The sequence below is a fragment of the Elephas maximus genome, chromosome 22 (assembly GCF_024166365.1).
Source record: "Elephas maximus indicus isolate mEleMax1 chromosome 22, mEleMax1 primary haplotype, whole genome shotgun sequence".
NCBI lineage: Eukaryota > Metazoa > Chordata > Mammalia > Proboscidea > Elephantidae > Elephas > Elephas maximus.
In genome coordinates, this window is record NC_064840.1 from 67,177,679 (window position 1) to 67,191,040 (window position 13,362).

At 38.6% G+C, this 13,362-nt stretch overlaps 1 protein-coding gene across 7 annotated transcripts in view; it reads left to right on the top strand.

The window, feature by feature from the left end:
- Positions 1-13,362, top strand: part of FUT10 (fucosyltransferase 10) — a 317,556-nt gene that overhangs the window by 150,569 nt on the left and 153,625 nt on the right. For 3 of the 7 annotated variants that reach the window (XR_007514954.1, XM_049866547.1, XM_049866549.1), the window contains exon 4: positions 7,099-7,209. Coding sequence is in view for 4 of the 7 variants with exons in the window: in XM_049866547.1 (XP_049722504.1) it covers positions 7,099-7,197 (99 nt within the window). In the remaining 3 variants the exon portion in view is untranslated. Of the gene's footprint in view, positions 1-7,098; positions 7,465-13,362 lie in introns of those variants that run through there. The other 4 variants (XR_007514955.1, XM_049866544.1, XM_049866546.1 and 1 more) reach the window with 3 other exon arrangements.

The following is a 13,362-nucleotide window of genomic DNA, read 5'->3' on the forward strand; positions in this document are numbered from 1 at the left end:
ACTTAAGTCTAGGATCCACCACGTTTTACAGTTGACCTTGAACCCACTTGGCCTTGCCCTTGGTAACAGAGCAGTGATACTAGCTTTATTCCACATCACATATTAGCTATCCTTATTTTATTTCTTCCTTTGTCCCACTTTTTTTTTTTATCTCCTCATACTTTGCATACCATACCAAGCCCCTGGACTCTATGCTTTAACAAGGCAAGTGAATAAACAAACTTTCTGTTTCATAAGCCCTTTTGGAGAATAAATAAGATAATATGAAAATACTTTTGAAATAATAAAATCTATATAAACCAGAGACTCCACCAGCCAGAGACCAGAAGAACAAGATGGCGCCTGGCTACCACCTATGACCCATTCTGACAGAGATCACAACAGAGTCTGGACAGATCGGGGGCGGGGGGGAATGTAGAACAGAATTCAAATTCATGAAAAAAGACCAGATTTACTGGTCTGCCAGAGACTGGAGGAACCCCTGAGACTATGGCCCCCAGACACTCTGTTAACCCAGAACTAAAACCATTCCTGAAGCCCATTTTTCACACGAAGATTAGATAGGCATATAAAACAGAAAATAACACAGGGGAGGAACTTTCTTCTTAGTTCAATCAAACATATGAGACCAAATGGGCAGCTCCTGCCCAAAAGAAGGACCAGAAGGCAGAGAGGAACAGGAACTAGACGAATGGGCAGAAGGAACCAGGGATAGAAAGGGGAATTGTGCTGTCACATTGTGGGGATTGCTACCAATGTCACAAAATAACATATGTATAAGTTTTTGAATGAGAAATTAACTTGAGCTGTAAACTTTCACCTAAAACACAATAAAAAAAAGTAGTTACCAAAAAAAAAACTATATAAATGTAGTTTATTATTATTCTTCCTTCCAAAAGTATTCTTTCCTTCATTCTGTGTTAAGCAAGTTTTCTCTCTTTTTAAAAACCATTCCATGATATTTGTTTGGGTTCTAGTTATCACCATATTTCTAGGCATACATGTTGACCTGTATATGACTTAAACAAATTAGTTTGTGTGTGTGTATACATAGGTGTGTATGTTCAGGTATGTTTTCTTAACTTCCCCGTAATAATATATTTTTCTAGGGTTTCTTCCTCCTTTAAGCCCTTATCCTATCCTCACTTCCTGGCATAATCTCAGTTATCCTCTGATCTTTCTCATTTTGCTTCATAAATGCTTCATGAAACGAGAAAGATCAGAGCCGACTGATTACATTTTAACCATTTTATCTCTGTACGCTTACAGAAAAGGAACCATTACTTATTTTCTGCGATCAAAGTATAATCAGATTTTCACCCTTTGGCGGTTCAGTGTTGTTGGGAAATAGCTCTGTTTATGAGCCCTTCACAGAAGAATGCATCTCAGGCTATGCAATTCTTCAAGAAAAGAATCCAACAGGGCAATATAGGTGGAGAAAAGTATGCTAATCGGCACACTTTGCTCTTTATCATTCATGATTTTTCAGAGTAAAGTAACATATTGTGTCATTTAAGTCACAAAGGAAATGAACAGAAGGGCAATTTTTCATACAGTCTAGGAAGCTGAGATTATTATATCCTCTGTGATAAAATGTTTTGAAATGATGAATGTTTTCATGTTTGTATTTTGTATCCTCTTAATAAAGATGAGGATGCTTCTTAGGCAGTATTGTAAAAACTGTAATCTGGGTAAGTATAGACATAATAAAACATTAATAAAATATATTTGCTAATGACATCGAATTTGATAAGAAAGACAAATTGAAGAGTTTTAAATGAAATTTTAAAAAGATCTATTAAGTCACGAGTTTATTCCCCTGCAATTGGCAAACACGATAAGACAGGCAAGCAGGAAAGAACACTGTCGGAAAAATCGTCAAAATTGCAACCGTGGATATTCCCCAATGTAACTGAGGTATCTTATTAGCTGACAGTTTTGAGACTGTGTCTGTACCTTTCTCACGAAGGCCAGAGACAAGGCCAGCATCATTCTCTTTTTAATGGTGTGACGGGAAATCTGGCTCTCGAGGGTTTAAGAGGATTCCCTTTTTGTCACCTGTTCATATTTACCCAGGTTAGTTGATATTTAGACAAAGTTAAGATTTTTAATAGAATGGTCCAATATGTTGTAAAACAAGGACCCTGGAGTCATGTAAAATAGAGCACTTTGGAGTGTGAGCAGCCAGTGGGTTCTCAAAGGAATGTCTTATTTTGTTGTTGTGGTTAGGTGCAGTAGAGTGGGTTCCAACTCATAGCAATCCTACGTACAATAGAACAAAACACTGCCTGGTTCTGTGCCATCCTCATAACCCTTGCTATGTTTGAGCCCGTTATGACAGCCACTGTGTCAATGTGTCTCGTCGAGAGTCTTCTTTTTTGCTGACCCTCTACTTTACCAAGGATGATGTCCTTCTCCAAGGACTGGTCTCTTAATAACATGTCCAAAGTACGTGAGGCAAAGTCTTGCCATCCTCCCTTCTAAGGAGCATTCTGGCTGTATGTCTTTCAAGATAGATTTGTTTGTTCTTTCTGGCAGTCCATGGCATATTCAATATTCTTCTCCAACACCATAATTCAAAGGCATCAATTCTTCAGTCTTCCTTATTCATTATCCAGCTTTCGTACACATATGAGGTGATTGAAAATACCATAGCTGGGGTCAGGCACATCTTAGTCTTCAAAGTGGCATCTTTGCTTTTTAACACTTTAAAGAGGTCTTTTGTAGCAGATTTGCCCAATGCAATATGTAATTTGACTTGACTGCTGCTTTCATGGGCATTGATGGTGGATCCAAGTAAAATGAAATCCTTGTCAACTTCAATGTTTTCTCTGTTTATCATGATGTTGCTTGTTGGTCCAGTTATAAGGATTTTTGTTTTCTTTATGTTGAGTTGTAATTCATACTGAAGGCTGTGGTCTTTGATCTTCATCAGTAAGTATTTCAAGTCCTTTTTGCTTTCAGCAAGCAAGGTTGTGTCATCTGCATAACGCAGGTTGTTAATGACTATTCCTTCAATTCTGACACCACATTCTTCTTCAATAGTCCAGCTTCTTGGCTTGTTTGTCCAGCACACACACACCTTTCCTGATTTAAAATCATGCAGTATCCCCTTGCTCTGTTTGAACCACTGCTTCTTGGTGTATGTTCAGGTTCCACATGAATACAATTAAGAAAAACCTTAAAATCAAAGTAAGATGCCTATTATTAATTTTCCTCTTCAATATATTAATCTGCCAATGTATCTATCCATCAACCCATCTATCAGTTTGTCATACTGCTGTGGCATTTGTGTGGCTATGATGATGGAAGCTATGCCACCAGTATTTCAAATACTAGCAGGGTCACCCAGGGTGAACAGGTTTCAGCAGAGCTTTCGAATTAAGACAGACTAGGAAGAAAGGCCTGGTGATAGACTTCTGACAATTAGCCAGTGAAAACCCTGTGGCTCCCTACAGAATATTATCTGGTGTATTTATCTGATATAGTGCTGAAACATGAGCCCTCAAGGTTGGAAAGCACTCAAAGTGCAGAGTGACTGCCACAGTGGACTCAAGTGTACCAATGATCATGAAGATGGCTGGGCAAAGTTCTGTTCTGTTGTACATGGGGCCACCAGAAGTCAGAGCTGACTCCACAGCCATGAACAACAACATCCATCCTCCAACCATCACCTATCTATCTGTCTGTCATCTATCTATCTATCTGTCTATCTATCTATCATCTGTCTATCATCTATCTATCTATCTATCTATCTATCTATCTATCTATCTATCTATCTATCTATCTATCTATCTATCTATCTATCTATCTATCTATCTATCTATCTATCTATCTATCTATCTATCTATCTATCTATCTATCTATCTATCTATCTATCTATCTATCTATCTATCTATCTATCTATCTATCTATCTATCTATCTATCTATCTATCTATCTATCTATCTATCTATCTGATTTTATCCTAGTAGTAATAAGTCTGGGCATGGCCTCTTTTACTATAAGCTTGGAGAAATCCTGACTTGGAATAAAAATGAATCACTAGGGCTTTAGGAACTTGAGGGTCCTCCCAGTCTAACTTGCCTCAGTATCATCATTTCTAAAGACCTAGAGGAAGGGAACAAGTTCAGATATTCATCCAGGGTGGACCAAGTGAGTAATGAGGTAAAGCTGAGATGAGACCTCAAACGCTGCTGCTTGGATAGAATAGCATCTGAGGCAAATGGCTCTGACCTGTACCTGTGATCACGGAGAAGGGCAGCCAGATTTCCTCTGTGAGGTGGTGCTGCATTTGTGGCAAGGAGGACAGATTCACTAGAGTAGACCAAATCACCACCCAATGATGAAACAGTGCCCCAAGGGAACAGCTATCTGCTGGGGTGTACTAGTCCACAGGGAGAAGGGCAGGGGCAGAGAGCTGTAAGCTAAAAATGAATGGAATTGGCATGAAGAACACATGCAGATGCATGAGCCCCTAGACTGTTTCTCAGCAAGGACACAGTCACTGTCACTGTCTCCTCCTTCTCCTCACCAAAATCTCTCTACTGTATTATATGCTATAAACATTATAATCATATTGAGTATTTTACTTTAGAGACTATGCTAATGTACATATTATAATAATAACCAATCTGGGTTAACGTTTATTGTGCCCATAGTGTGCATAATGCCTTGATAAACCTTTCTTCTTCTATTATGCTTTTTTCTTTTGTCCTCCCCTAATTTTTGAACCAAGGTGGCTGTATCAAGGACTTCAATATTAGTTAGAAACTGAATTTTCCTTAAACATTCAAAAAATTACAGTTGATGAGTTTAGTGTATTTTTTTCCCTAAAAATTAATATCTGGCAGAGAAATGAGTAAGAGAGAGTCACTGAGATATTTATATTAAGTGTAGTAGGAACCTTATTGGGGCTGGGATCTAACTGAATTAATGATTGCACCTTCTCTGCTCATGGCTTTCCAAAATGCAGATCTTGGTTCCCTAGTTTGTAAAACATGAACCTGGCCTCTAACCAACTGAGTGAACAAGAATGGGTATCTGAATTGGGGCTGAGAGAGATATTTAGTCTCTTCAAGGGGTCAGGCTGGCTCATGTTAATTCAAGAGTGGGGGTGGGCTGAAAAAGCAAAAGAAGCTGGTGAGTTGAGAGAGCAGAATTACACAGAGGTAAAAGTAAGAGCAGATACTCAAGGGAAAAAGAGTCAAGGTGCCTTCCTACTTCCTAGTTCTCATCCTTTCCTAAATCCGGCCGTATTCGAATCTGCCCTTAGATTTTGTGGTACATCACTGAGTTCAAATAACCAATTTTATATTTTTGCTTAAGCCCTAATGAATTTAGTAAATATTCCAGGTAAAAATGCCACAATTACTGGTGTTTGCTTGACTGGGAGTGAGGGTCTGGTTGGGTGAGGTAGGAGACTCGGCTTTCTGCTGCTCCACTTTTGGCTCTGGCACTTATCTTAGGCCTAGAGCTTCAAAAGTGTGTTTCCCTTGAAGAGGCTCTTGAGAAGAAGATACTTTGACCTTGAGTTCCCTCAAGGAATTGGCCCCGAGATATGTGAAACCTAAGAAAAACAACAGCTTTCTTTTCAACATGTCAGTGTTTCCTGGTGCTAGAGGCTTGATTGCACTTTTGGGGGCCAACAGCTCTTTTGTTTTGGAAAAACACCCTATAGGCTTTGCAAAATTAAAGTCCAGATCCTAGGCTGGAAAGAAGACAATGAGAAGCTGAATTGCTCTACATAGTTAAGTCAAAGGTTGTCTTCCTCAAGGGTAAAATAGCATCTTTGAGATTATGTGTGAGGAGAGGCAAGCCTGTGATGACACGTGAAGGAAAACACTTGCTTTACTCTTTGTTTTTGCCTTTTCTGACTCCAGGGAGTGTTTAGGGTCCCAGATTCTGGAGCCAGCTTGAGAGGGTTAGGATCTCAACTCTGCCATTTTATCAGTTAGGGCCTAGTCAGGAGACAGAAACCAGTTACTTGCACAAACTGAATTTAATATAAAGGATTGATAATTAAGTATAAAGTTGTTAACTAGATAACAAAAAGTGTACAGAGGTAGCAACTGAAAGAGGCAGCTACCACTTCTAGGGCTAAGGAAACAAAGGGAGGATGTTGGAACTGCTAAACTTTGGATTTTTGGAGGAGAAGCTCCACAGAGATAAAACTCAGAACTCTTAGGAAGGCGCACTGGTTGGCTGGTGAGGGATCTCTGAGTTGGGAGGAGGGGCCAGTGGAACCCAGATCTGCAACGAGGAGGTATTGCTTGCCTAGTGCTGGCATCTCAGGAGGTGGGAGCAGAAAAGAAAGGTGGTTCTGTAACTCTGGATGTGTGCGCCCACACCTGCGTGAATGTTGTAATTCCCTTTTGCCTTCTCCCAGCTTTCAGTGAAAGCTTACTATATGGTATGTTACAATCTGGTATTCTCTCTGTTTTGGAAATTAGTGGTTGGAACCACGTCTATGCTTGGGGCAATGCATTACGGGAGATCAAAAGTCATTTGGGAAGGCTGGTTCTGAAATGGCTACCGGTGAACCTTAGAAACATGCAATGGAGAACAAGGTCCACTTGGCAGATCATGTGAACAGGAGACAAATGGGATCTGCTTGTGGAAAATTTTAAAGCATTCCATATGGGCTTCAAGATATATGTGGGGAGGAAGAACTGGGTCCAATGGAATTGGGTGAGGAGGACTTGGACTTTTGTTATTAAAAATAAATAACTCAATCGTCAGTGAGTGAGCCGGTATGATATTATGATCTCTTTGGAGAGCATTTGAAAAACTATTTATGTACAATTTAACAAACAAACAAACAAAAATTAAAGATTGCTCATTTAGATATAAACCTGTTTGACGTTCAGAAAGGCATAAATCTTTGGTGTTATCTGTTTGGTAAGGCAGAAATTATTTGCATTTCTAACCAACAGAAACCTACAAGTTAGCAAATAATTTCATTAAGGCTGAAAAATTTAACCTATAGTAAACAATGAGATAAACTAAATAGTACATACCCCTAGATAACCTTTGGGTGTCCTTTGCCCCCATATGATATTGAAATGACATTCTGCCCACCTTTTTGTCTTCGTTCCAGGTTTTGGATAAATTTCTTGCATTATTTAGGCATAAAAAGAGGGTGACCTTGAAGGTGTCTCCAGAGGCTTCACAGAAGTTGGCCTGGAGACTCTACTAGAAGACATCTAAGGTATGTTCTGTCCTGGTTCCTTCTACCTTCTATTGCCCACACTGTTACTCTTGGGCTTTCCTGGTTGCTTGGCTCTACCCAGTCCAGCAGTACTGGGTCCCTGTTCTATGCCAGCCTATTTGATTAACTCAGCAAGGAATAACTTCCTTGGCTTTGGCCTTAAATAAACCTATAGTTAACGACTTCAAACTGCTGCACTTCTCCACTTATTATCTATAAAGATAAGATGCATGATGGACATATTGATATATGTTATAAGTGAATATAGTATATAAATAAACAAGTTATAGGTTATATATAAAATATATTATCTATAAATATAAGATGCATGATTTTTTTTATAAATATAAGATGCATGATAGACATATTAACATGTTGTGTATAAAATATATCTATATATGTCTACAGTGCAAAGTTCCTAAGGTAAAAGTTGGACCTAGATATATAAAAAAAGATTCAAGTTTCTAGTCATTGAAAGGGAGCCCCGATGGCACCAGTGGTCAAATGTTCGAATGCTAACCCAGAAGTTTGCAGTTTGAATCCACCAGCCGCTTCTCAGAAACCCTACGGGACACTTCTACACTGTTCTTTAGGGTCACTACGAGTCGGAATCAATTCAACAGCCACAGGATAGTTATTGAAATAGGACCTATAGTGGGTAGCAGGAGATGTCGTTAGATAACTTAAAACCATTCCAACACCATTTCTCTATTAGCATATCATTGCTGCTGCTTAGCTCCCAAGCTCATTTCCCTAGACTTTATGGAGATCCAAAAGCTCTTTTTAATAAATTGTTGTCATTAGCTGCTGTGTGACCCCAGGTATACAAAGTAGAACTGCTCCGTAGGGTTTTCAAGGCTGTGACCTTTCAGAGGCAGATTGTCAGGCCCATCTTCCAAGGTACCTCTGGGTGAGTTTGAATCACAAACCTATCGACTAGTGGTCAGCATTTATTGTTTGTGCCATCCATTCAATTGGTAAATATCCTTTAATGAATTTTCTACCAAATGAGCTAAAGCATGTTTTGTTTTGTTAATTAAGAGTGTTGATTAAACATTTGTTGATTGAATGTTTAAAAAATAATAAAAAATATAACAAAAGGACTTCACTTTGTGACCATAAAACCACCTTTAGTGATCTTTAAGGGAACGTGGAAGACAGGAGATGTGCTAGAAGGGCAAAGAAAAACAAAAGGAAGAAAAGATTTTAGAAGTCTTATATGAGGGAGAGAATGTGGACAACAGGATATTAACTAAATGATTTACAATACTAAGAAAAGAAAGTGGTCATCCTGAGGAACCCCCAAGGACTAATTAAGAAGCAAAGTCAAATGAATCTTTTTTCTTTTATTTATATATTTTTATTAGTGATTCCATACTGGCCAGGCTGTTTATTCATTTAAATGAAAAGCTATGTAAGTGGGTCTGATCAAAGTACTTAACAAGTTGACTGTATTAGAAAGAAAACACGTTTTATATTTTTTTCTCATGATACCCTTGTGTATATGGTGGAAGATTCCAGAATTGGATAATAGTTGCCATCAGGAAATTTCAAATGTAACATTAATGAAAGTCTTGAAGGAGCTTACACCAAAAACATGTCAGCGGTGGGAATAGGACTGTAGAAAGAAGGAGACAGCATACTGCTCACTATGGAAGCTAATATCAGGGTTGTGGCTGCACCTTAATTTGAGTTCTCCATCAATTATGACAACATTGAAGCAATTTTTATAAAGGCATGGGAAAATCCTTTATAATGTTATGCAAAAAGAGAGAGACACAAAATTGCATGTAGAATTTGATCTCAACTAGGTAAAAATCTCCAGAAGAAAACTGGAGGGGCATATATGAAAATGTCAAAATGATTAACTTCAGGTGGTGGAATTATTTATATAATAGATACAATGTGGTTGCTGCTAGTTGCTGTCAAGTTGATTCTGACTCATGGCGGCCCCGTGTGTGCAGCATATGACTGCTCCATAGGATTTTCAAGGCTGTGACCTTGTGTGTCACCAGGCCTGTCTTCCAAGGCACCTTTGGGTGGCTCGAACTACCAACTTTTCAGCTAGTAGTCGAGTGCTTAACTGTTTGTGGTACCCAGGAGTCCCAGTAGGCATATATAATTTTGGTAATTAGAGTTAAAGCCAAAAAAGAAAAAAAGAGGTTTTGGGTCTTCTGGTACAGGGCAAATATGAAATGTGATAGCATATAACTGCTGTGATACGACTGAGGAAGAGGATACAGAATTTCCCTGGAATTAAATTCTAGGAGAATTTTTTTCATGTGGAATTTCATAACAAGGAAATAAATATCATCTCCAGTGCCTTCTCAAGTGTAGATTTATACTTGCATTAGAAGTAGAATTCATCTTATTTTTTCTTGTAATGACCTTTAATAAAAACCAAGGGCATAATATTAAAAGTGAACTCAGCGAAGGCTAACTCTGAGAGGAACTGTGCTACAACAAATAGGTAGATTTTGAGTGGCTAACCTGGTCTAATAGATCTCAGAGAAGAATTGTCTTGATCAAGGTCAAGGAATATGATAGTAGCAGAGCTGGAATTAGATCCTATGTCTCTTAAATTTTCAGCCTGACAATGCTACCCTGCTCCCTGCCTTGCCCCAGATGAAGAAATGTGGAGCCTAGTTCAATTCCTATAAATCACCACACGTCATTAGCTTGAATCCCTTACCCTCCAACATTCTACAATTGCATACTCACCCATGGTTGTTTTCCTTTTTTTCAAACTACTGTTTTTACATCGAAGCTATACTTTTTTGGTTGAGTGTGTTTTAGGTTGGCAAGACCTTGAGGGAATTATGCTCAGGTTTTAGCCACAAGATACCAAACTGCAAACAAATCATTAGCTGAGAGAAATTATGATATAATTGATGGGGAACTTATAATATGCTTTTAATATAATTAAATATAATGTCTCTATTGGCTCTTCACTCTTCTCTGGCTTCTTTCTAGAACTAATACATTTCATCCAGCAACTGGAGCAATTTTAGGAAAATGAAAAATACTTTCCATTTTTGAATTCATATTTTATTGACCAGAGTGTAGTTTGTGACTTTTAGCATCGGTTTACTATTTTATATGGAGCCCTGGTGGCACAGCGGTTAAGAGCTTGGTTGCTAACGAAAAGGCTGGCAGTTCGAATCTACCAGCTGTTCCTTGGAAACCCTGTGGGGCAGTTCTACTCTGTCCTATAAGTCGGAATCTGTTTGACGGCAACGGGTTTGGTTGGTTTTGGTTACTATATTATGAAAGAATCATTGGGTTGCACTTGGTAATATTTTCGTGTTGTTGTTGTTAGGTGCCATTGAGTTGGTTTTGACTCATAGTGACCCTGTGCACAACAGAATAAAGCACTGCCTGGTCCTGCACCATCTTCACAATCATTGCTATGTTTAAGTACACTGTTGCAGCCCAGTATTGCAATATTTTCATAAAATCATGGAATGTTTTAGAGTAGGAAGGAATATATACAGGGTCATCTAATCTTGTTTCATATCACAGATGAGGAAACTCGGTCTGGAGGAGTTACACCATAAATAACCACTAATCCTGTGCTTCTCCTTTCTTCATTCTTTCATTTGAAAGATAATTTTTGAGTATTATGTATCTGATCATATAGTAACTCCTAAAAAATTAAAAGCCTTGGTTCCTAGCCTCAAGAAATTATAAAACAGTGGTGGTGCAGCACATATTAATAAAGAATAACCTATCATGGCATACGTCACATCATATTATAGTTATGTTCCTAGAGTTATAAGGAAGAAGACGAGGGAGTGGTGAAATTTGCCTGAGGTGATCAAGAAAGTTTTCTTAGAATGGCTGAGGTTTTATCTGGGCCTTGAAAAATGAACAGGAATATATCAGCTTCAGAAACAAGGGAGGAGTATTCAAGGCTGAAGGAAATGAATGGCACAGGAGAGAGGCTTACAGGTGTGTGCTTATGGGGGACACCAAGGACTGGCTAAGTCTTGAGGGAGGGAGTGGTTGAAGGTAAGATTGGATAGGTCAGCTCTGATACAGGCGGAAAAGGCCTCGTAGAATCAGTTAAGTTGTGTAAACTTTATAGGTGATGGGTAGACATTGCATAACATTAAGCAGGGCAATAACATTTCACGCTTTCAGAGGAATTTATTGTTGAGAGGAGTAATTGGTAGCCCTGTGGAGAATGTGTTGGAGGGAGCAAGGGACCAGCTATGAGGCAAGTCCAGATGAAAATGAGGAGATAATGAACTAGGCAATGAGAGTGTGCCTTAAGAAGGAGAAGGAGATATTTATGAGGAAAAGGCCCTTCTAATGATTGTGAGGGATAAGTGACAGGGAGCATCCAAGCATAAAATGAAGTTTTTGGTTTTGAAGACTGAAGTCATGGTGATGCCATATAACTAGGCTATGAAATACATGAAGAGGAAGGCAGGGGAAAAGTTTGCATACGGTTTCAGAGATATTCAGCTTACCTATGATGGGGCATTTAAAGGAAAGACATAGTGGAAAAAATTGAAAATCTGTGCCTTAAACACAGAAGAAAAATCTGAGCTGGTATTACTGATTTTGGAGTCTTTAAAGTAGGTGAAAGTTGAAGTTAAGAAAAGGGAATAGAGAAAGAAGAGAAGTCTAAAAACAGAACTCTGGGGCAAACCATATTTTATCAATGGCCAGAAGAAAGAAACTTGGATAAGACATGGTTATGAAGAATTACTGGCGGGGCTGAAAGACGATGAATAGAGCAGTGTGTGGAAATCATGTTGGTTATGGTGCTTTCAGCTGCAAGCAACAGTTAAACCAACTCAACCTGACCGAAATAATAAAGTGGGCTTATGTACTCATGTAATTGATAAATTCCAGAGGTAAGTAGGGCAGAGCACCAGTGTTTTAATCACAAATCGAGCTGTGTTTCTCTCTGATTCTCCTGAAAGGCTCTTCTCATGTATTGAGTTCATCTGTGGGCTGCTGATAAAACGGCTACGGCAGTCCCAGGCTTCCCATCCAGACACAACCAAGGTCTCTGTCCATCAGTCTTGTCTTTCCATTCCATTGGCTTGATATACCTATTCTTGAACCAATCCCTTTAGCCAAATTTCATATGCTGGTTGGGTTAGACCAAGATTTCTGAACGAGTCACTAGGCCAGAAGGTGGAGATTGGGTTTACCTTAGTGAGGAGGGGGCTCATTGGTCCCTCTTTTCTGTCACAAATTGTAAGCCTGCTAAACAAAGAGGGTGAGGTGAAATGGTGTTGGAAGGGGAGGTGTCTACTATGAAAGCCAAGTTTCAGAAGAAGAGGTGGTCATTTCTACCAAAAATCGCAGTTGAGATCAGTAGGATAGGTATGATAAAAAGATCATTATATCTGTTAATTATATGGTCATTGGTGACTTTTGGGAGAGCATGGCTGGGGCAGCTTTTACAAAATACTCTTTGAAGAAGTCTGGGAGCAAAAAGAAAGAGAGAAGTAAGGGAATGCTACATTTGCTACAATTCAACGAAGCCTATAGATCTGTTTGAAGACAATATTTTATTTTATTGATAAGTTTGCATGAACTCACTACTTCCAGGTTGGAAGAAGGAGGAAAATTAATCCTATTTATAAAAAGAGTGTAACAATTTTGTCAACAAAGGGAAGAGGATGTAAACAAAGAGAGTGATAAATGAATATGGCATGGTAGAAGGTGACACCTACAAATGTGAAGGATGGGATTTCCATTAACATTTCACTGGGATCAGATTCATGCGATGTGTTTGGTTTTGTTTGGTTAGTTTCTTTGCTATGATGAAAAATGGATACATTTAATTTCCAGGGTTAGCCTTAGCAAAATTACATGCACTTGGTAATTGCACTGTAATTACGTTAAAAGGCAGAAGCAATTTTCTTCTAGTGTGGCCAACCACTCAGAAGATTGGTGTATGGAAAGCAATGGGGCACATTTAGTCAACGTCAGGCCACAGAGTTTCTAGATTTTTACACTCAGATCAGAGGAAACATGAAAAGAAATTTTCAAAGCCTAAGTCCAACATGAATTTTAATATTCCTAATTCTGGAATAATAATAATAATATTAAAGCTATTCTTATGTGGTTTTTGGATTTATTCTTATGTGGTAGTAGGTGCCTTCTAGTTTTCAGGGAAAACAATTCTAG